Source organism: Acomys minous (assembly GCF_964271855.1).
Source record: "Acomys minous genome assembly, chromosome: 5".
Classification (NCBI taxonomy): domain Eukaryota; kingdom Metazoa; phylum Chordata; class Mammalia; order Rodentia; family Muridae; genus Acomys; species Acomys minous.
In genome coordinates this window covers 102279559-102302406 of record NC_140494.1, presented here as the reverse complement: position 1 = coordinate 102302406, position 22848 = coordinate 102279559, and the positions used below count along the sequence as shown (strand labels likewise).

Sequence of the window (22848 nt, the reverse complement as noted above, 5' to 3'; positions counted from 1 at the left end):
TGTGTGTGTGTGTGTGTGTGTGTGTGTGTGTGTTTCTAGGATTCTACCAGAGACTTGGAAAGCATGGCAAGGGATATATAAAGGATCCATATTCTTAGCCCTCTTCCTCCTCCTCCTCCTCCTCCTCCTCCTCCTCCTCCTCCTCTGTCACCCAGGCTGGCCTCAGACTCACTATGGGCAGCCTTGAATGCCAGGTACTCCTGATACACTCGTCCAATTGCTGATGATTCAGATGTGCAGCCCCACACAAGCCAGGTGTGGTCGTTGAACCCAGTGTTTGCTGCATGCTGGCCGAGCATCCTACTGACAGCGATATACCTCCAACTCCTTTATTTTAATTAAAATAAAATTAAATAGCAACATGTAGCTAGTGGCTAGGAGACTGAATGGAGCAGCTGTAGAGTAACAAGAGACAGGCAAGAGACAAGGATGGGGAAGTCAGCACACGGTAAGGAACTCCAGGAAGCACGTTGTTGGCTGCAGGCTTCATCTTGAGATGCAGAAGTCTGAAGACTGGGCGTGTCGGGAGGGTTTTACTCTCCCAGGAGTGGTACAATCTGATTCAAGTTTTAGACAGAGGATTCTACTTGGAGATATTAGGAAAAAAGAAAAAAAAAGAAAGAAAGAAAGAAAGAGGATTCTAGCTGCCATGGGGAGATAGACAAGGGATAGGTAGAAACATTGCTAAGTTTGTTCTGTAAAGGGATTCTTACATCCAATGTCTGTGTGTGTTCTATCCACAGCAACAGTATTTGTTAATAGTAATGCATTACTGCTCTTACTTTGCCTGAGTTGCTCATGAGGTACCTATCTTCCTAAATGTTTCTGAGCATCAGCAGAGTATTTAAGCAGAAGCATGCGAGCAGACTATCCCGAGGGAAGAGCCCCACCCCTGTCCTTCCTCCTCTGTTTACCATTCACTCTGTTCTTCACGTGGTCCTCCAGTTCAGTCGGCTCTTCCCATGGTCCTCCCCACTGGGGCTGCTTTTAGCTGTGGTCCTGCCAATGACTCTCCTCCCTCAAAGGCCTTCCTTCCTAAGGTGTCAGCCAAGCGTTCTCCTGGGCAGGAGGCGGAGGCCTGTCTGAGTACTCTAAGGCCACTGCCTGACTCATTGTCCTCAGGAAGTGTCTCTTAAGTAGGTCCTTCTCAGGTCTCCCTCCAGGCTAAGACCCACCTAGGAGAAAAAACAAAGCAAAAGGAAACAACCGATTTAAGTCCCCAGGGACTGAGGATGCTCAGACTCTTTTCCTCTCTCCAAGAACCAATATATACACACACATGCGTGTTCACAGCATTCCCCCTCCCCTCCTCCCTGCATCCTCCTGGACGTGTACTACACAAAAGCACATGAACATTGTGCATAGAGATCTCCTCAACTCCTACTACTTCCACTCACACATCTGTGCAAGGCTGAGTCCTCTTCAGACTCAGCCTGCACCATCCCTATTCCACGGGCATCGTCCTTCGAAGAAACGAATTCAAGAAGCACAGAAGGAAATGGCCAGGTGTGAGGCTTCAGAGCTGGGGCCGTGCATGGCCTGGTGTAAAGCATGTTTACTTTGGAGCTAGCTTGACCTGGTTTTAAATCTCAGCCTGGCCACTTTTGACTAAGCAGGTGGTCGTAAGCAGATCACGTGACTTTCTGACTTCAGTTCTGCAAAATATGTCCTTTAGGAGGTTTGTGGAACTTTTAAAAGAGCTCATGTGTTTAGTGGCTGTGGCTATAAAGCTCTCAGTAGATGACAGCTGTAAACTGTTAGTGTTAGAAGATTCAGGGGCCACAGGATTGGAGGGGATGCAGAACAAAGGTCAGACTGTCCCCCCACACCTAGATGCATATGAAGTATAGAGATCTTACAGGACATTTTATAGATGAGGCTAGTGAAGTCAGGGACAGGTAGGGTCACAAATAGGGTCACACTGAGTCAGACTAAGATTGCAGGTGTGTCTGATCATGTTCAGACCAGGGCTCTTTTCTCAAGGACGTTTCACTTGCAAGTGATCGTCTTTGGACCTGGGGATGCTTCCCTGGTGCACTGGTAAGAAAAGCCAGCAGACTGGATGCATTTCTGACCTACTCTAGATGGATACCATCATCCCGGTTACTATGGCAACCGCAGCTTGGTCTAGGCAGCTCAGCTCCTACGGCCCCTCCCAATCACGCAGCGGACGTGACACGTGCGGAGAGGTCACGTGTTGTTGTTGGGGGTCCCCCCGAAAGCTGCTTCCGGGTCAATGCAGGACACTAGGCTCCAGAGGCCGGAGAGGGGGTCCAGGTGAAGCAGAGCCGGTCCGGGTCGGGCCGGGAGGTGCCCGGAAGCCGAGCGGCGGCGGCGGCGGCGACGGCGGCGGTGGCTGGCCGGGCGGAGGTGCAGCCCGAGGAGCCGCCGCCTCCCGGGCCGAGGGGTGAGTGTAGCCGGGCCGCCGTTCCGCCGGGGCCGGAGGCCCGAGGCGTGCTCTCTCCAGAGGGGCCATGGGGGTAGGAGCCCAGGCCTGGGACACTGGGAGGAAGGAGCACAAATAGAGGGAGGGGAAGCTGGGCAGCCAGAGCAAGCCAGATGCTCCTAGCCTTCCCGAGGCCTGGGGCATGGAAGATGCTCCCTGGGTCGGAAACTTAGCTTTGAATCACTCAATCAGGAAAATGATGAAAACACCTGGCCATGTCCCCCATCTGTAAGGTTTGATGTCTTAGTGTGAAAGAGCAACCGTTCCTATACTCCTGGGTCACTAGGCCTGTCCCTTCCAGGACTGTTCAAAGCATGTAGTCTGATAGGTATTTGAGGAGCAAGTCGTATTAAGATTGGAGGGCTGTCAAGAGACTCCATCCTGGCTTCTTGTGAATGGAGTGAAAGGATCTGTGGTAAGCTGTGTGTTGAGATGAGAGAGTACAGGCTTCTGCGACTGCAACTAGGAAGATGGTCTGGGAGTTGAGGAAGGGTTTGCGCCTCTTCCTTAGGGACACAGGCCGAGATTGCAGAAGTTGTAGTTGAGGAAAAGTTGATTGGAGGAGTTGAATTGTTGACAGTCAGTGGAGGAAGGCGGAGCCTAACTCCAAGGTTGCTTAGCTACACTAGTTTGTAGGCAGGCCTTAGGGCTGTTAGGGAAACTGGCAGGACCTCAAGGCCAGCTAAGGGCTTAGCTGGGACTTGTCCCGAGGCTCTGTGTTTTTGTGTGGCTTTTGTATGTGTGTCAAGGAGCTCTTGAGTAGGTTTCAGTGCGTCCATCTTGAGGAAAGGGAGCTTGAGCAGGTTGTTTGGGGGGATGGTAGCAAGGCCCAGGAGCCAAACGCTGGCTAGACTGGGCTTACCTTCTCTATCTCCCTTCTGCCCCCTCTCTGTCTCTCTGTCTCTGTGTGTCTTTGCCTCTCTGTCTCCCTGTCTCATGAGAATGAAAAGGTTTCGTGAAAGTAGTGGGGTTTTGTTCTCTGTTTTTGATACAGATACTCTTGCTGTAGTTGGCCTTGAACTCACAGTGTAGCCCAGGCTGGCCTGCTGCTCACATTCCTCTGCTCTCAGCCTTCCCAGGGCTGAGCATAAAGATATGAGGCACCGCGTCTGGCTTCACAAAGTAGCTTTTACCCTTGATAGGTGCCTTCTGCTTATTTCTGTTATACTCCAGTTTCTTTCATCAGAAAGAAAAGTGCTGACAGAATTCCACCAAATCAATTCACAGGTCACAATTTGTGGTTAGAAAAACGCCGGCTTTAGGCATATTTCTTTGGTTAGTCAGTGTCCCTATATTGTAAGCTTCTGGCGCGCAAGTGTCCTTCCAAGTGGATGGGCACATTTCATGGGACAGCCGAGTGCTTCAGTTGGCTAGATCTTACAAATGTGTTTGGCCCACTTCCTCAAGCACCGTGATGCTAACTTCTGATGAACGTGGGTACAAGTAGTGTCTTGATTTTCTCTGTCCCTTGCTGTGTCTTGGAAATGCATCCTTTATCTTCGTGTTATACGTAACAGACATTTGACTTAAGTGTTCCAGTATTAAAAGATACACCAACCTGTGGGCTGGAGAGATGGCTCAGCAGTTAGGAGCACCTGCTCTTCTAGAAGGCCAGAGTTTGGTTCCCAGCACTCATGCCAGGGCCTCACAACTGCTTGTAACTCCCGCTCCGAGGGGATCCATAGCCTTCTTCAGGCCTCTGTGGACACCTGTATACACGTGGCATATACTCACACAGAGACACTCACATAAATACACGAGAATAAAGTCAATCTTTTTTTTTTTTTTTTAAGGAAACCCTAGTTTGCCTTTCTGCTGTTTGATTCCATCTCAAGCACTTTAGTAGTTTCTAGATGGCAGACTTCCTTGGTGTCTGCATAAGGCTATAAAGTTGAAGTGTTGTTATACATTTTAAACTTAATCCTAAGTGTTGTGAGTATGACCTTTATCTAGAGAATACCTAAATTTCTCCTGGGAAGATACTTTTTTAATGTTTACAAAATAGATGAAGGGCTGGGGTGGTAGCTCAGAAAGTGAACGGCTTGCCATGTAAGCATGAAGGCCTGTGTCCCTCACAGCCTCTGAGAGAAGCTGGCTACAGTGGCACGCTTGCTATCCCAGCACTGGGGAGTCAAGACAGCAAGACTCCAGGGGCTGAGTCAGTGAGTTCCAGGTTTGGTTAGAGACTGTCTCAAAACATAAGGAAGATGGCTGACATCCATCACTGGCCTTCATACATACACATGTGTGCACATCTGCACGCACACATGCACAGCCACACAAAACAGAGGCAATCCTTAGAGAAACAGTATTAATTCTTAATAACCATTGATAGGTGTTGGTGAGCAAAGCGAGGGCCCTTCATACGTACGTTGCTGCGGGATGAGGCATGTCACTGGATGTTGCCTTATTTCAGTAACTGATGCCAGGATGTATACTAAGGCTGCTTTACCAGTCTTTTTGTTGTAGATGATGGTGGGATTGAGAGGCGCAGTCACCAGGAAAAAGTTGCCCAAGTCAAACCTTGTCAGTGGAGGCCATCTTCCGTAGATGTCGTATGGAAGCACATGTGGGCCACCAACAGACTGGAGCTTGTAAAATAGGCCTCCTGCCATCACTGTTTGCTGTGGTGTGGCTGCTGCTGAGAGGGACTGGGTCAGCACGTGTGAACCATCTTCTTAACATCATCTCTTCCGACTGACCAGCTTAAACATTGCTGTTGTAAAGAATGTTTTGTAGTAGGTGTTGGGATGGCTGAGGAAGACCCTCACTCATTTCTTCTTTCTTGGAATCATTTGTACCCACGAATAAATAATTCCCGAGAACTCACTGAGTTGGATCCCGTGTCTTTTTTTTTTTTTTTAAGTGTTCCTTCCTTCTCTTGTGGATTTTTGCTTCCAAACTGCTGAGGGTTTGGACATTGGACATGTGATGCTTGTTAGAAAAGTGTGTGAAATGAAATTGTGTTGCTCTGAATAAAATTGTGTGTGTGCGTGTGTGTTATAGTCAGATGTTATAACATGTATGTAGGCTACTCAGAGGCTTGCCTACTCACCTCTTATTCCTGAACTGTGCTTTGTGAAAGTGAGTGCTTCATAGATTCTGGGTCTGGCCAGTGATATAGGATACCACCTATATACACCCAGCCCCAACTACCAGCAGTACCAGGGAATGAACCCAATTCCTCACCCTTGCTAGGTGAATGCTCTACCACTGAACTGTATCCCCAGCTCCAGAAAGAGTTCTGAAAAGTAGCCTGGAGCTGATAGTGCTCCGGTTCGGGGTTAGTAGGTGAAAAGTCTGAGCTCTGCCCTACATGTGGCTGGTCATGGCGTTGCCATTGCTGCCTTGTGAGGCTACACATCTTGATTTTTCTCCCATTGCTTAGCTCTGTGGTAGGCCAGTTGTCTTGATGCGTGGTACTCTGATTGCATTTTGTGAGCGAAGTCTCACAGAAAATGTGGCTACCGTTACTCCTGTTCTCCCCCAAAGCTAGCAGCTTTCCAGTGCAGGCCCTAAGTAGTGTAACGGTTGGTGTTCAGGGCCTTCTCTGGTTTTCCTCAGTCTTTGTGACCGTTTTCCCAAAATAGACACTCTTCCCACCCAGGCTGCTGTTCGCTGTGCCTCTAAGAGGGTTGGTGTCCCTTCCATTGTCAAGTCCTGGTCATTCTCCTTTCGTGTCACATGACCCCTCTCATGTGAAGTCTCTGTGCTTGCATTATCATCTCAGAAATAGCCAGAGGTCAGGAGGCTCTTAACACCTTCGTGTCTTGAAGCCGGCCAGCGTAGTTCACAGAGTGAGGGAGTCGTAACTTACAATTAGAAAGCAGATTTCTGGTCCCATCCTGGGCTTCCTGAGCCAGCATCTTTGGGCGGACCCGAGGCGTCTAAGTCTTAGGACACTGTCCCATGATTTTTCTGCCCAGTAAATTGTAAGAGTCGGCTGCCTAGCATTGTGCTTTAAAACTGTAGCAGGTACACACAGGTGATTTTTCAGCACATGATGCTTAACGAACTGAGTAATGCCCTGTTTCAACAGGCTGGTTTAATTTAAGGGCTTTGAAGTCAGCCTCTTTTGGGATCCTGGCTCTGTCAGTCACCAGTCAAATGACCCAAGCCTTGTTTTGCCTGGGTTTTCTGATCTCTCGAATGGGGTTAATAGTGCCTTTTATGAGTGTCGCAAGAGTTAAATGAAATAGTAACGGTACGCAGCACAGCGTATGTACACAGTAAGCCCGGGTATTATCTGCTGTTGTGAAAACAAATGGCTTAACAACATCATCCTGGTCATGAAACAGGTTGATCCGGAGACCAGCTTCCAGCCCAGTCATCGTTAGCATAGAGGCTGCTTGTATAGTTTCAGAAACCTGGATTTATCATATTTCGATTTTCAGTTAACGGATCCAGGATCTGTGTAGTAATTAAAGACAGTAACTTTTCCTTTTTTGCCTTTAAAAGTATTTTTATCAAAATAGCATGTTTATCCATGATCCCCCTCTCATTTCCCTACTGCCCAGCGACTAGAATGTAAACCCCACAAATACAGCCCCTTGTGGTGGGACCATAGTTGTATCCCACCTTCCAGGCTCCTCCCACAGCACGGCACCACAGCCACCTCCTCAGTGAAGTTGGTCACCCCTTCTGTGTTCTCAGCTCGCTTTGCCCACCCTTTTGTAAAACCATGTGTTCACCGGGCATCTTGGTGGGCATAGGGTTTGCCTTGGCTGCGTTTCCAGCTGTTGTGTGTAAATTGCCGTTTAAGAGGGAAGGGATGTGGCGCTTTGGCTGATCCTAGGCTCCACTTTGCCATGACTCTCCTTCTCCCGGTGTTCCCAACACTAACTGTTAATGCCTTACTGTATGCTGATCACTTCCCTAGCGGCTTTCATTAAAATGATTGTATTTCATCCTTTTCACAGCAACTCTGCAGCTTCAGCAGAGAGCTTCACTTTACTGTTGAGGGTGCAGGCGTAGAGAGGTAACTTGTGTAAATGACTTAAGGATTAGAAGGAACTCTGAACTAAATGAAGGATGTTTTTTAATGAGTTCTTTTTATTTCTAATTATGTATATACATGTGTGCCTGTGTGTAGGTATGTGCACGTGAGTGCAGGTCCCTGGGAAATCCAGAAGAGGACGTTGGATCCCCTGGAACGAATCACAGATGGTTCTGAGCCTCCTGGCACAGGTCATGTGTAGGAGTACACGCTCTTAACCACTGAGCCATCTCTCCAGCTCTTGGAAGCACCCTCTTAGGTAGAAGATTAAACACCACACACACACACACACACACACACACACACACAGACACACACACACACACACACACACACACACACACACGAGTCAGACAGACAGAGTGAGAGATATAGAAAGACAGATACACAAAGAAAGAGAGAGACCGAAACAAACAGAGACAGAGACACCACAAAAGATTTAAGTAGTTACATTTTCAAAACTCAGGATCTTGTGAAACTCTGATTAGCAGTTCACCAACCATCCTTGAGAACGTGACCTGTAGTACTATTGCAGACAGTGTTAAGAGTGTTCTTAGGATAATGCTTTCTTAGTGATTTTTTTTTACTGTATTCCCCCCCCCCCCCCGATCTACTTGATTTTTATTTCACTGTCAGTAGGCATACTGTATCATGTCTTTTTAAAATAACATTCAATTTTCCAATTCATCCACCCAGCTGTGTGTCAGGCTCCACCTTGGGTAACATCAAATGGGGCTGACACTGCCTCATTCCGGAGAAGAGACTAACAGATCTAACAAGCGCCCTGTTGAGTGGAGGAGGATACGAGACCGCCAGTGAGGACCGCGTTGCTGTGTTTGCATTTCTAGTGTGGTCAGAGGCAGTCTCCTTGAGAAGGTGCCATCTGTGTTTAAATGTGAGACACTCACGTGCAGAGATGAAGTGCTCGACAAAGAACCAGCTAAGGGGAAAGCAGCTTGGTCAGCTTGAGACGTAAAAGGAAAAGCGTGGAAGGACGTGGGGTCAGAGGGTCAGCAGAGAGCAGAGCTCAGGGATCCCAGCAAGCGAAGCCTTGAAGGCTACAGAGTCGAGATCGGGTTTATTCTAAATGAGAAAGGAAGCCATCAGCATTTTGAAGACTACCATTTGACTTCCATTTTGAGTATATCACAGGAAGTCAGGAGAACTTCCTGTCAGTGAGGAACCTGTTGCAGAGGTCCTAGCCAGGTTGAGGACTGCTTAAACTGAGTCAAGTATGGAAGACAGGGTGGCTGAGGTAGATGTGAGCTGATGTTGATGCCTGTACTGCTGATAGGAGAGGAAGAGCAGTCAAGTAGACTGAGGAGCGAGCTGGAGAAATGGCTCAGTGGTTAAGAGCGCTGCCTGCTCTTCCAGAGGTCCTGAGTTCAATTCCCAGCAACCACATAGTGGCTCACAACCATCTATAATGTGATCTGATGTCCTCTTCTGCAGATAAAGCACTCATATACAGTTAATAAATATTTTTTTTTTAAAGTAGACAGGAATGGGTTTGCCCTGAGCCCTTTGTAATCAGAGGCCTCCATCCTCCAAGGGCAGGTCCCAGGGCATGGCTGTGCACAGCCTTACTCTTCTGTTTAGTGATCGTATGGTCTTGGTCCCCACCCCTTCCGCTCTCAGTCTGTGTGTGTGTACATCCACACGTGTGCATGCACATATGTATATACATACATGTTTACGGAGGCCAGAGGTCAGGTATGTTCCTTGATTGCTCTTCATCTTATCTTTTGATTTTTGAGACAGAGTCTCCTAGTGAGCCTAGAGCTTGCCTCAACCAATTTTAGTATACGTTCTGCCAAAGCAAGCGCAGAGCTTGCCTCAGCCAAATCAGCTGGCTCACAGGTTCCTGAGAGCCTCCTGTCTCTGCCTTCTCAGTGCTGAGATTTTTACTTGCCTGAGTGTGTGTGTGTGTGTGTGTGTGTGTGTATGCGCCATGCGTGTGCACATGTTTTTTGAAGATGGAACTTGGGTCCTCATGTTTATATAGCAAATACTTTGTTGGCCGAGCCATCTTCCCAACCTGAGTTGGATATTTTTTAACCACTTAGGTATATGACCTAAAATGATTATTAATTTTTGTATAAATTAGATCTCTCTCTCTCTCTCTCTCTCTCTCTCTCTCTCTCTCTCTCTCTCTCTCTCTCTCTCTCTCTCTCTCTTTCTGTAAGTTCTAAGAACTGAACCAGAACGAAACCCCCAAGCCCTCGACATTGTTTTAAAAATATATTCCTGTTGATGAGGAAGTTAAGTGAGCTGTTGTTAATTTCCATTGCTGTGTAGCATTTCATTTTATGTGTATGTTGTAGTAGATTCAATTGCTCCAGTATGTTTGCAGTTTCAAAGTGATGTTTATGAGCATCCTTATCCTTGTCTCTCGGTGCATGTGCACCAGGTCCTCTAAAACTTTCTTTGAGAGCTGGAATTGACGGGTCCAGTGCTAGGTGCAGACAGGACCTGGGGGTGCATGCCCGTGATCCCAGCACTCTGGAGGCAGAGGTAGGAGGACCACAAATTTCAGGCTAGCCTAAGCAAACATAGGGAGAGTTTTTCTCAAAATGAAAAATGACGTTCTATTCAGTTTTGCTATCTAGAGAGACACTGTGCTATAAGGTGTTTGCACCAGCTGTACTCACGCTAGCCCTGTCTGACCGTCAGTCAGAGTTCTCTACAGTGTAGGAGTGCTTTCCCCGCTACTTCAGCTCTCGGCATTTTGGACTTTTGCTTATGTGTGTGTAAGATCACTAGGATTTTCGGTTTTGTCTTGGATGTTGAGGGTGAGCATCTTTTACATTAATTGTATTAGCCATTTGAGAGTTACCTCCTGTTAAATACTTGTTTGTGTTCTTTTACTCATTTTCCACTGGATTTTAGTTTTTCTTTTTAAAAACCATATAACACATAATCTTCTTTTTCAGTTTCAGGTGTGTCTTTTATGTTTTGATGATGGAAAGCTTTTAATTTCACCATTTGCCCTCTTTCTGTGTTGTAGATGTTTTGCTGTGAAGTCTTAAGTCAGGGACCTGGAGCAGTCCTTAGGAGGAGGGCCTGTCTGCTTTGGGGTGGAGGTGGGGGGCCTTAGGAGGAGGGCCTGTCTGCTTTGGGGTGGGGGTGGGGGGCCTTAGGAGGAGGGCCTGTCTGCTTTGGGGTGGGGATGGGGGGCCTTAGGGGGAGGGCCTGTCTGCTTTGGGGTGGTGATGGGGGGCCTTAGGAAGAGGGCCTATCTGCTTTGGGGAGAGGGTAGGGGGCCTTAGGAGGAGGGCCTGTCTGCTTTGGGGTGGGGGTGGGGGGCCTTAGGAGGAGGGCCTGTCTGCTTTGGGGTGGAGGTTGGGGGCCTTAGGAAGAGGGCCTGTCTGCTTTGGGGAGAGGTTGGGGGGCCTTAGGAAGAGGGCCTGTCTGCTTTGGAGAGAGGGTTGGGGGGGGGGGAGCCTGCTTTTGCATTTTGTGTGGAGTTGAGCTTTTTCCTGTGCTTTGGAGTTGGCAGTTTCTTGTCTGCCCTCTTTTTACTCTTTTTCCAGTTGGATCGTCACTGTTCCAGGATTAATTATTGACTGGTTTGAGTTTTTCCTGCGGGTTCTCTGCCTCTTCTTGCATTATTTACATGGGCCTGTTTGCTCTTTTCTTGGTCTCTTCTTCTTTACTTCTCAAAGCAGAGTTGGTTTTGTTGTTCACAGTGCTTTCCTGCAGAGTCACCCTGAGCTAGTGGATCTCGAACAGGAAATACAGGTTAGCTCCCTGTAAGCCTGTGACCCTGAAGACATGCTTTGTCAAATGAACAATGACAATACAAAACCTTCTTTATTTACTCTCAACTGGCTAATACAATTATGTAAAAGATGCTCACCCTTGATAACCCAGACAAAAATGAAAATCCCAGTGATCTTACACACATATAAGCAAAAGTTTAAAACCCTAGAGCGGAAGTAGTGGGGCAAGCACTCCTACACTGTAGAAAGCACTCATGTGGCCAGCGTGGTACAGCTGGTGCAGACACCTTACAGCACAGTGCAGCTCTAGATAGCCGTACCAGAAGTTTTCTTTATTTATATAAACCTTCTATATTTATTTGTTTTAAGATACTTATTTATTCACTTGGTTCCCAATGAATTCGCTGCACTGTGGTTTCTGTCTGAATGAAACTGTCTAAGGAGAGTGTTTTCTCCACGGGGCACAGCAGAGCAAATACCGTTTCAGCGCTAGTCTTGGGACATTTCTTAAATCTTGACATCAGTAGAAGCACAAAACTCATGAAAAATCCACCATAGCATAGATCCCCGAATAGAAGCTTGTTTACGGTATGAGAGCTAGATCCAGAAGGCAGAGCCCTGCCCTGTTCTGCCTCAGCGCCAGGTACTCACCGGCTGAGTCACGTCTCCACCCTCTGTGTGTAGCCACAAGGAACTACAGACATTCTGAGTGTTGGTTTGCAGATACATTTTGGCAAACAGATGGACTTGAGACATGGAAGCCATGCAGGATGGAGCTGTGAAATACTGGAAATGATTTTTTTTTAAAGGGAGATTAGCTTTAGCGCTGCCCTCGTCATACACATATCTCAGTTATGGTCTATCAGAATAGAATAACAGCGCAATGGCTTTCAAACACTCTTTCCTGATTGACATATGCCATTATTGCAATAACAAGACTTCACTTTTATTATATTTATAATCATGCGTTGTTTCTGAGCCCATAGGTTTGAAGCAAATTAGGACAGATTTCGAATTTCTACTATGCTGAAACTAAGACTAAATTATTAAATCCTTCTTGTAGTGACTCATCGAGATCATGGCTTTCATGGACGTTATTAATAATTAAATAATTAAGGCCTAAGTTTTATAAAGCGAGTGCCCTTATGAAAGTCTATCGTTCCTTCTCTTAGCAATGTGCATCCTCATTGGTAAATGATAAACTTGATAAATAATTACAAGATATATGTAGACGATGACTCTATCCTTCCTAAGTCAGATCTCTTCTAGATGTATCTATTACGACTTAACCTACTTTATCCTTCAGGTAGGTGGAAGGGTGACAGAGAGTGCAGTTAACAAGGTATGTCACAAATGTCAGACATTTTACTTTGCTAGCTCATTAATTGGTAATAATTGGCATAGTCATGGGCCCTGAGAAGCCAGATCAAATTTATTAACAGTAACTATAAGTAAGCTGTCCAGCCTGACAGACTCACTTCCACGGTCGCTCGGAGGTGATAGTAGTGGTGGAGTAGTAGAGACGACAGACCCCAGCGTCCCTTAGGTGCCGCCTGTGCTAGGGCACACTATCACTCCTTCCCACACATAGGCAAATGAAGGCTTGGAGGGATGGGGGGGGGGAAGGCGAGGGTTCGGGGGGTCGGGGGGATATTGGACTCTGTCACCATTAGTTGTAAGGTTATAAGCAGCCTAGCTCCGGAATCAGCACACAGCACCATAGGTGGCCGTGCTGTAGCACCGGGCAGGAAGGAGCTGGTGACATTTTCATGTGTAAACTTTGGCATCCTCTGTACGAGGCTGTGCGAACATCTGACAACCCCTGGTTACCAGAGTGCTTCGTTATCTCCAGAAGGCTGTTGCTCCTCATGAGACTTGGCCTCCACACGGCAGCTTCCCTTGCTGCTTCTGGAGTGCAGAGATAATGGAGGAGTCTGTAGACAGTTAGGTAATGCCCTCGAGCTTGTGTGGTCCCAGCTGCAAGAAAGTGTGTACAAGCCATCCATTCAAGAGGGGGACGTCTGCGTTGCTGTTGGGAGGGCAGAGCAGTTGGGTGTATAGTGTTCCCACTTTGGTGACTGGCCAGGCAGTGCTCCCGGTTTGTGTTCAGGTTAGTGACTTTGATGTAGTTGCAATAAGCATTTTGGGTGCAGTCAGTTTCATACATCTTAGCAAGGTCTGTTTCTAGGGTTTGCATGGGATGCTGTATACTGTTGACATGAAGTATTCCTTTTTCAGTGAAGTCAGCATGGCTCAGCAGATTAGATACAGGAAGGATGACTTAGCGTGCTGGTCTGGCCCTAGAAACCCGAGCAAATCCCCCCAGTTTCCCAGGCTGCAAATACAGATAAGTGTTAGTGCCTCTTTTGGAGTGTGGCTGTGGAAAAGTGCTAGGCTTTAAAGTGATTGATAATCTCGGTGTGGAGACATTTGGTTTGGGGACATCGCTTCAAGAGGAAATGTGTCTAACCCTGCTTTGAGTAAGTGCAGTGACAAAGCCTTGGGATTTTCCCAGGTGGGATCTGGGTCAAATAGAAAGCTCAGGGTGGCTGTTAACTTGTTTGCAGAAGGAGTTGGTGCGGGGGGGGGCTTCAGGGTGGAATCTTTCTGGAGATGCTAAGGTAAAAGGAAGGAAACGCTGCTCTTTGTGGTAGTGCTGTGGCTGCCCAGTGTCTGGGCAGTGTTTTGTTTTCTGTTTCAGAGTGCCTAATGGGACATAGGCAGTTGTGTTGCAGCATTTTTGGTCACTGAGAAACTACGAACATTAGGAAGTATTTAGAAATTAACACTTTGGACATAGTTCTGCATGAAGAGGCCCTTTGTTACGTTTTCCCTCCTGGGGCAGTCCACATGGGTCAGGCATTTCAGGACTGTGCTTGAATACGCTGGACAACATGCATACACCTCAGCTGTGTTTGCTGATGTGTACCTGTAGCCGAGAACACCTTGCCAGCACTCTGTGTGTCTTGTGTGCAGTATGACCCACAGTAGAAAACACAGAAAGCTCCCCTGGCAACACACAGTTTTAACATCGCTGATGTCACTAATTAAAGAAATTTGAGCCAAGTAGACTACAGCTCGTGTCCCTTATAAGGAGCCCTGAGGTGCGGCATAAGTCTAGAAATGAAGAAGTCGAGGAATTCATGTCTTTCACACCTCATCTGCTAGTGCATTAATAGGACGCATACATAGTCAAGAAAGTATGATGCGGCACTCGGTGCACTAAGATGATGTTTGGGATGGTGGTGACAAAGAGGCTTAAGAAATAGGGAGATTTACTGTTGGGCAGGTGGGAGACCATGGTGCCGTGGACTGGGCTGGTGATGATTTATCAGTCTTGTCTTGCATAACTTCAGGACAGATTAAACTGGGAGTGCCATAGAGAAGGAGACCCAACCTGTTTACTGCCTTGGACTGTGTTCTTGAGGTGTTCGTTTGGAAGACATGGCTACCATGTATGTATGTATGTATGTATGTATGTATGTATGTATGTATAGACACAGAAAGCTTTTCATGAACTTCAAGGCAGATTCTAAAATTATGTGTCCAAAAGCCACTTAATCTTTGAGTAGGAAATTTACACACCTCCAAAGCCTGGAAAATGTGGTCTGGAAGGATACCATACGGTGCGTTCTCAGGCTTAGTCCAATTGCTAAATCTGTCACTGACGTCTTCTGGTGTGGCTGTGCTTGAGTAGGCTTCCGATAGGAAAGGCTTTTGGCTGCACTTACTGCCAAGTCTGGCTCAGCTCTCAGAAGGGAATGCACCACGGCAGGACTTACAGGTTGTGTGGTGCCGGCCACATTGTTTGCTTACTTTCAAATAAAAGGGTTTTTTTGTTTGTTTGTTTGTTTTTAAATTTAGATCAGATAATGTAGTTTTTTAAAGTCAGTAAGGTGATTAGCAGACTCTAATCTTTGGAGTCTGAATATCTTTTCTGGAGAAAATATATATATAACATATGCATACACTGTCCTAGAGAGGTTGTGTTTCTGTGGCAATGTGCTTGTGCTGTGGACTGGAAACAGTTGTTCAAAAATGAAGCAAGTAAAGACCTGCAGCTTCGTGGAATACAGTGTTGAAGGACCTAGCAAGGTTTGGGGTCAAAACCAGAAAGCATTTTTGTGATGAGGTTAAAGGAGGCATGCACGCTTAGTGAAAGTCAATAGACTAAGAAAAGGAACTAGAAACATTAAGAAAGCAGTGTGGGAAGTGACCCAGAAAAGCGTCTTCTCCAGGCTTTGTCGTGCCACTTCCTGCTGCCCTGCTGACCTTCCCAGACCCCCCTCACACACACACACTCAGCCAATACATTTTTCTTTTGATCTTAAAAATAAACAGCTCTTAACCTCTGGGTGTTCTTCATCAACTGTTCATCTCTTCCACTTTCACACAAGCCTCTCAAAGATCGTATTTTTTGTTTGTTTGTTTACTCTTTTATTTCCTCATGGTATGGCTTCGACTCGCTCCCTGTCTATGCCTGAAACTATTGACGCTTTCCCTGCTGTAAACAAACTCAGAATTGCTCCGCCCTGGAAGGATCTGATGATCCCCACCATTTTGACTTATGTGTAGGGTCAGGAACACCGTTTTTCCACTGGGCCCACAGCACTCTGTGAAGTTTGTCTTTCCTTCATCTCCACAGGGTGAGCTCTGGTGTGAGCGGGATCAGCATGCCCTGAACATCTTCCCGAGCAGGGAAGTGCATCCTCCACCTCCACTTGTATGCTAACAGTATTGGTAATGTTTCAGGTCTCCCTGTTGCTCCTGTTTGTTTGTCTCTTGCACTTGGAATGTTCTTCTCCATCTCGCTCTTCTGCCAGATGGCCTGGCATTCACCACTTCATCATGCTTCCAAAAGTTAACCTCTTCCTGTGCTTTAAAAATATTTATTTAATTTCATGTGCATACATTTGTGTGTGTGTGTGTGTGTGTGTGTGTGTGTGTGTGTGTGTGTGTGTGCAAGAGCCCTTGGAGGTCAGAAGAGACACTGGCTTCCCTGGAAGTGGAGTTAAAGACAGTTGTGAGGCGCTGCATGGGTGCTGGGAACTGAACCCAGGTCCTCTACAAGAGCAGGAAGCGCTCTTAACTACTCTCTCCACCCCACCCCACCCCCACTTTACTCTTTCTATGTGACTTGTTTACACACGTATTATCTCATGGTAAATGCCCTGAAGTCAGGCTTTGGATTTTGTTCCTTCTCCCTTTCTTTAGTGCTCAGCACAGATTCAGCCTCTGGTACCTGTGTGTGCATTGATTCCCACTAAGTGAAATACACTCCGTAGAAGTGTCTTTTTAATACATAAATGAACAGCAGATCGGCTGTTGTAAAGCTCAATAAGAAATCACAGAGAAAACGAACGGTATTTGTTTACCCCCACCCCCAACAGTCTGTGAGAGTCCCACTGTCTTCTGAAGGAAGCAGATACCTTAACGGAAAGAAAACGCCACTGGTATGCTGACCAAGCATCATCTGACCAAGAGAACCTTAAAGGTGAACGGCCCACATGCAGGCAAATGTTCACCTTCTCTCTTCTCATGCCAGTATTGGCAGGTGCTTTCAGAGAACAGTTTCTGCCATCCTCAGATATAGTCAGATGTGCCACCATGGTCCCCTACTTCTGAAAAGTATATAAGACTGATTTATTGTATACCAGTGGGCCCAAATCAAGTGATATTTTCCACTTATGAAAACTCTTCTGGAAGATTTAGTCCCGCCGTAGCTTAGGACAGGTGCTGTTTTTGTTTCTTTTCCTAATGTGTAACTCAGGTCCCCAGCCACTGACTATTGCAGTACTGTGAAGCTAGCCAGAGTGCCCCATTGTGGGAGATTTTCTTTGCTGGTCTCCAGTCACTGGTGACCTGATAGCCTAAAGTTCCCAAGGCTCCTGAGTTCCTCCCTGCTTCCTGGTACGGTTGTGTAATTGCTCTTGGCTGGCTGTGGCATGCCGGGATGTCCCTGTAGCTCAGCTGTATGGTCCATAGTCCAGAGTGGAGCTAGCAGTGAGGAGCTGTAGGGCCTGGTGGCCACTGTCACCTGCCTGTCCGCGTACACTCCTCTCCTAGTCGCATTACTGCAATTTACTTCCTAGGCTCAGGTATGTGCACTTCCACTTTTCTCACTGCATTTTACAAGACTACCAACTTCTGTCTGATCATCCATTTCTCTTTTCTTCCTTCTTCATTCCTTTAAAGTTACTAGAATACTATATATTCCTCATGCCAAAGAAAACTAACTTGAATTTCTTTTTTTTAATAGAAACTATAAATTCTGAGATTAAATAAAAATATAATTTTAAAAAACTTTGACAAGTCCTTAGGTCATTCCTGTATATGTTCCATGCAAATGTCCACTCTGAAAGGTGGCCCCTGGGTCTGCTGAGTTCAGGTGCAGCTGCAGGGCTCCTCTCTGCCCTCTCTCCCTCCTCCCTCTCTCCTCCCTCCCTCCCTCCTCTCAGCATCAGTTGCTGCTGCTGCTGCTTCTAACTTGGTTCCCTTTTTTCCTTCCAGAGGTAGGTAGTGCTTATGGAAGCCAATACTTCTGTTTTTATATGATTTCGATTTTACATTTGGCACTCGGAGGTTGTATTTTCTGTCTCTGGGAAGTTGTGGGTGGGGCTGGGAGTACTTGTGCTTTATGAAGCACACTGTTCCACGTTGTTTCTGAGGGCAATAGTGACAATGCTTACCAGCAGAGGTTATATCTTGAGTAACTTCAGCACCCAAGGCCAGATTTAACCGAGTTGTGTTGCGTTTCATACTTAGTTTAACTCACCCTCTTTGGGTGGGAAGGCAGAGTGCGGGCCGTGTGCTGGTGTGCTTGTGGGACTGGCTGCTCTGCTCTGATAGTGACCCACCTGGCAGCCGCACTGTGCACACCTTGTCCCCCAGCCCGGGCTTTGTTGTGACTTTCTCCAGGCGCGCTATAGAATACTGAAGTGGGATCTTGAGGCACAAAGGCCCTGAGATTTTCACATACTCCTCCGCCTGTAACAGAACCCAGCAGCAGCAGCACCCAAGATTCCTGGCTTGCCGGCTCCCCGGTTTCAAGCCCCCAGAACAGTTTTACAAATGTATTTGAACTCTGCCAACTGCGGGGGTAGACGGGTGTAACTTGACTCCCGCTATTTCCAGAAAGTCATAGATTACCCCCAAACCTTTTAAAAGACTTGAGTTAAAGATCTTTTCCATTCTACATTTCCTCATTTTTCAGCCTTCTTGCTTTTCAGCCTTCCTTTCCCACCTCCCGTTCCTTCTGAAACACGGCAGATGTGAGCAGATTTTGCGTTGCCAATCCATTTGCCTTCCCCCCTTAGGGTTCTAACTGGACGGCCATGCGCCCATGTGTGCAGCACCTGCATTGCTGGACGGCTCTGCAGTAAGTGGCCAGCAAAGGGACCTGAAGTCACTCTGTAGTCTCCGAAGGAACACTACACGTTTTCATATCCTGACTATTTGGAGGAAGTTTTTATTTTGTTTTGGGGCACTGGGGATTGAACCTGAGCTCTTGTATATGATACGCTAAGAAGGGGCACTATCCCTGAACTGTACTCCTAGCATTTTTTAAAAAATAATTTTTGTTTTGAGACAGAGCCTCACTAAATGGTTCAAGGTAGTCTAGAAATTACTTGTAGCCCATGCTGCCTTGGACCTTAAATTCACCTGCCTCCGCCTCTCAAGTAGTGTGGATTGTGGGCCGGCACCGCTAGGCCTGGCTTTGAAAGAGTTCTTCTCGAGCGTGAAGACTCAAGGGAAATCTTTCAAGTTCCCACACTTGTTTATCTATCTCCGAGCACTTATCTTCCCTTGAATCCGTGTTTACTTTTGCATTGCCTGTGTGGTCTGCATTTTCAGTTGCGTCCCAGTTCACTGTCCTTGAGTTATATAGGGTATAAGTGCCTCAGAAGCCTCCAGATCAAAGATGCTGCTGGAACACTGTATCGCCACAGTGACAGTTTACCTTCCCCACACACTTTACTCATCTGAACTGCCAAATGTGTGGAAGATGACAGTGTCATTTCTCTGATGTTTTGTTAACCATTTCTAAAAGTTCCACTGGTGTTCTGCTTGAGACAGAATTTGATGAGAGAGCCGTGGAGCCTTTCAGTGGTGGCAGAGTAGCTGGGCCGTGTTGTCTGCTACTGATGGTGGGGAGTTTACATGCACGAAGAGCCTGTCAGTCAGACAGCTCCTGAAGCCACAGTAGCCCTGCTCAGACACATCACTTGTACATCAGTGGAATAAACTGTCATGTACTAATAGCACTAATGGAGGTGCCGACCATTAGCCACAAATACAGGGGTAAAACAGAGGGCAGGCCAGTGTTTAAGTGTTTCTAAGGTGACATGTTACACACTCCACAATGGCCCATGGATAGTCATGTAATCAGTGAACATGCATGTTGTAAACATCTCAACTGATCCTACGAAGTCCAGTAAGCATGCTTGGTTGCAGTTGAAGACACGCAGTGCAGTGGCTACTTCTATGTTCATGCTTTTTTTTTTCTCCTTTAAATTCTTGCTGTGAACCTGAGGGTGGGGCTAGGTCATCCGTGGGTGAGGAGGAGAGAGGTTAGAAACTAGTTCATGGGTACCTAGTCTGTGAGAAGCATAAACTTCCTGCGTGCATGGGTCTTCCAGCTCACCCTGACGCCCAGGCGGATTGAACAGCAGTGTGTAGTTTGGAGCTATACTACACATTGGCAGTCTATGCAGTGACCCTGTGACCCAAGTAGTCTATAGATCAGGGCTTTTAAAACTTTTTCCACTTGGGCTCCTTACATCCAAAACATTTGACATGACTTCATGTGTGTAGATAGATAAAATATATAAATCAAACATTATAATCATAAACATTTATTTAAAAACAATCATTAGCTATACACATAATTTTTACCATTTATTAAGGACCAAAAAAAAATCAAATTTGCATACTAATTAAATGGATGTGCTTTTACAGAAAGAGTTAAATGCTGGCCAACATATTTGCTGGCTGCAGGAGGTAGAGCCTCTTGCTGATGGTCACAATGCTATTATGCGGTGAAAACTGAGTGGGGCTTAATCTACTCACTTCCCAAAGTCTCTGCCTTTTCTCCTCCTCAGCACCCCAGAGATGAGTGAGTCCAGTGCTCAGCAGCATTTGTCAAGCCCTTGACGTATACAGCATGCGGCACTAGGTGCTCTGAGTTGGTACTGGAAGATGGAGAACACCACAGTTGCTCACTCTGTATAATGCAATGGTAGAGTTATTATAATAGCCTGCGAGAAAGAGCCAGCATTTGCCTTATTTAACTATATAAGCACAAGTAAAGCAGTGTTGCTACGGTGAAATAAATGTCACGCTCACAGCGAGCGACTTGAAGCATTATCTGGTTGGTATCCAGCAGCACTCTGAGAAACTCTTTAATGCTTGCTCCTGCTGGTGTCCTCCAGTCCTTCGCCTGCCCAGCTAATGTATAACTCCGTTCAAATCTCTAATAGTTTTCAACGATCCATTTCTTTTTATGCACATGAGCGTTTGCTTACATATATGCATGCACACCCCAAGCGTGCCTGCTGCCCACGGAGGCCAGAAGAGGGTGTTGGATCCCCTGGAACTGGGGTTGGAGACAGGTAGTCTTGAGCTGCTATGCTGGTGTTCAGAACCAAACCAGGGTCCTGGGGGGAGCATGAAGCGCCACTGAGCCATCTGTCCGTCTCTCCGTCTCTCCGACCAGTCTGTTAATTTCAGGGAGGGCAGCTTGACAGCTGCCCATGGCTTGCTGCTACCCTTGTCACCGAGGGCCTTGCCATCCCATCCTCCTTCACTCCTCATCACAGTCCTAGGCTCTTTGGCTGCTCCTGCTTTTTTTTTTTCATGACTCACTCCCTCTTCTGTCCCCAGCCCCCGTCCTTCTTTCGTCTTTCTATTCCCCATAGCATGTTCTATAGTCAGGTGACATCCGAGTCTCCATCTTCAGCCTACATCTGCCACCTAACTTTACAATGTTTCCCGGTATGTCACCACACTGTCCACAGAGGAAGTGCGGTTCATCGTCCCTTGACTAGTTAAAGGGACTAGTTAAAGGTTAGCACCAGAAGCCCGAGGGTTCGTCTTACATCCCACCTCTCCTTTTGCTAGCCCCTGTAATTCCCCCAAACCTTGCCTGCTAAAGCTGTCCCAGTCTCCCGTGCTCAGCGGTTGTTTCCTGGTGTGTTAGCTCAGGTCCTCATCGCGCCCGTGTCTTTGCATCGTCCTTCTAACTTCTTTTCTTTTGGGCCCGGGTCCATCAGATCTGTCAAATACTCAAGGATCAAGATGAGTTGAAAAAAACCCAAATAAGTTGTGTTGCCCTCCTCAAAGGCCAGTTCTTTCCTACTCTGCTCAACAGCTCCTGCTTTGGCAATTATTCGTAGGCCACTGCCTCTCTCCTCACTGTGCCAGTTCTAAGCCTTTTCTTCTTTTCACTCACCATCTTTCTCCATTTTATTGATTACTTTCATTTTAAAAAGTAGTGTAGTGGCTGATAGTTGGAGATGAATTCCTGTATTCCAGCTGATACGCGGCGTAGAGCATAGGAAGCCCCTGGGTAGCAGGCTGTCAGAAGTCAGCGAGTTTCGTACTCTCTCCTTTACTATGTGCATAGGTGCAGAGAAAATGCTAGAGTTACTGAATGCGTGAGCCTTGAGATGAGGTTAAATACAGAAAACTTCACCTAAATTCAACACCAGGAGAAACAGCACATTCTATTATAACTAATAGGTCCAGTTGTAGGCAGCCAGGAAACGGAGGACCGTAGCTTACGTTAAAGTAGGTTATTATCTGTCTCCAGAGTTCCAAAGGTACCTGCCAGTCAGAGAGCTTAGGTCTACGGAGTTCTGGGAGACCTGGGTCCCTTTTGCTTATGTTCCACTGTCGTCATGTTTACTTCCTGAATCCCTGATCCAGTGAGGCATCGGTTTTGCATCAGAAGGATGAAGGATGCCAGGAGGTGGCAATGGCTATCTTAAAGACTTCTGGAGATTACTACAGATGCTTCCATCTTGTCAGCCACAGCTTAGCCATGCATTTCTAAAGTCTACAAAGGTCCTGTTACAGTGGGGCAAAAATAAATTTCGAGGAACAATATTAAAGGATTCATATGAACTATTCCTGTCAGTCTGCTGTTTAGTCTGCACCACTTTCCTAATTACTACATGTACCTTATAAACTAAAGGTGTCCTTGTTACCCATGGTTGGAAGAACCGCCCCACTCTAAATGCTGGACTAACTTTTAGTGGTGTTGCACACACCCTGCTGTGTGATCATCTCTGTCCTTTTCACATTTTTGTAGCCTCGCCACGGTCGAAGTGTGCCTGAGGTTGTAGCTAGCCTCCGGCCTCAGAAACAAGAAGTAGTTTTTACAGGAGTAAGTAGATAATTATGATGATTTCTCGGTTTTCCTGTAGACTTCTCAGAAAAGAAGATGGAACAACCTAGTGGAAGAAGTTTCATGCAAGTGTTGTGTGAGAAGTACAGTCCTGAGAACTTCCCTTACCGCCGCGGCCCCGGGATGGGAGTCCATGTCCCAGCCACTCCTCAGGGCTCTCCAATGAAAGGTAAGGAAGGGGAACAGCGCCTTGTTGGTGGGTGGGTGCCTTTGTTTTGAATTATGAGTCAAATGGTCGTCACTGCGTGGCATGATTCTAGTGTTTTCTAAAAGAGCC

The 22848-nt window shown here is 46.7% G+C and overlaps 1 protein-coding gene across 2 annotated transcripts in view; it reads left to right on the top strand.

The window, feature by feature from the left end:
- The first annotated feature begins 2194 nt into the window (after positions 1–2194).
- Positions 2195–22848, top strand: part of TBCEL (tubulin folding cofactor E like) — a 59698-nt gene continuing 39044 nt past the window's right edge. The window contains exons 1-2 of one of the 2 annotated variants that reach the window (XM_084783807.1): positions 2195–2407; positions 22591–22740. In XM_084783807.1, coding sequence (XP_084639933.1) covers positions 22608–22740 — 133 coding nt within the window. In that variant the 5' untranslated portion in view covers positions 2195–2407; positions 22591–22607. Of the gene's footprint in view, positions 2408–17156; positions 17263–22590; positions 22741–22848 lie in introns of those variants that run through there. The other variant, XM_084783808.1, reaches the window with a different exon arrangement.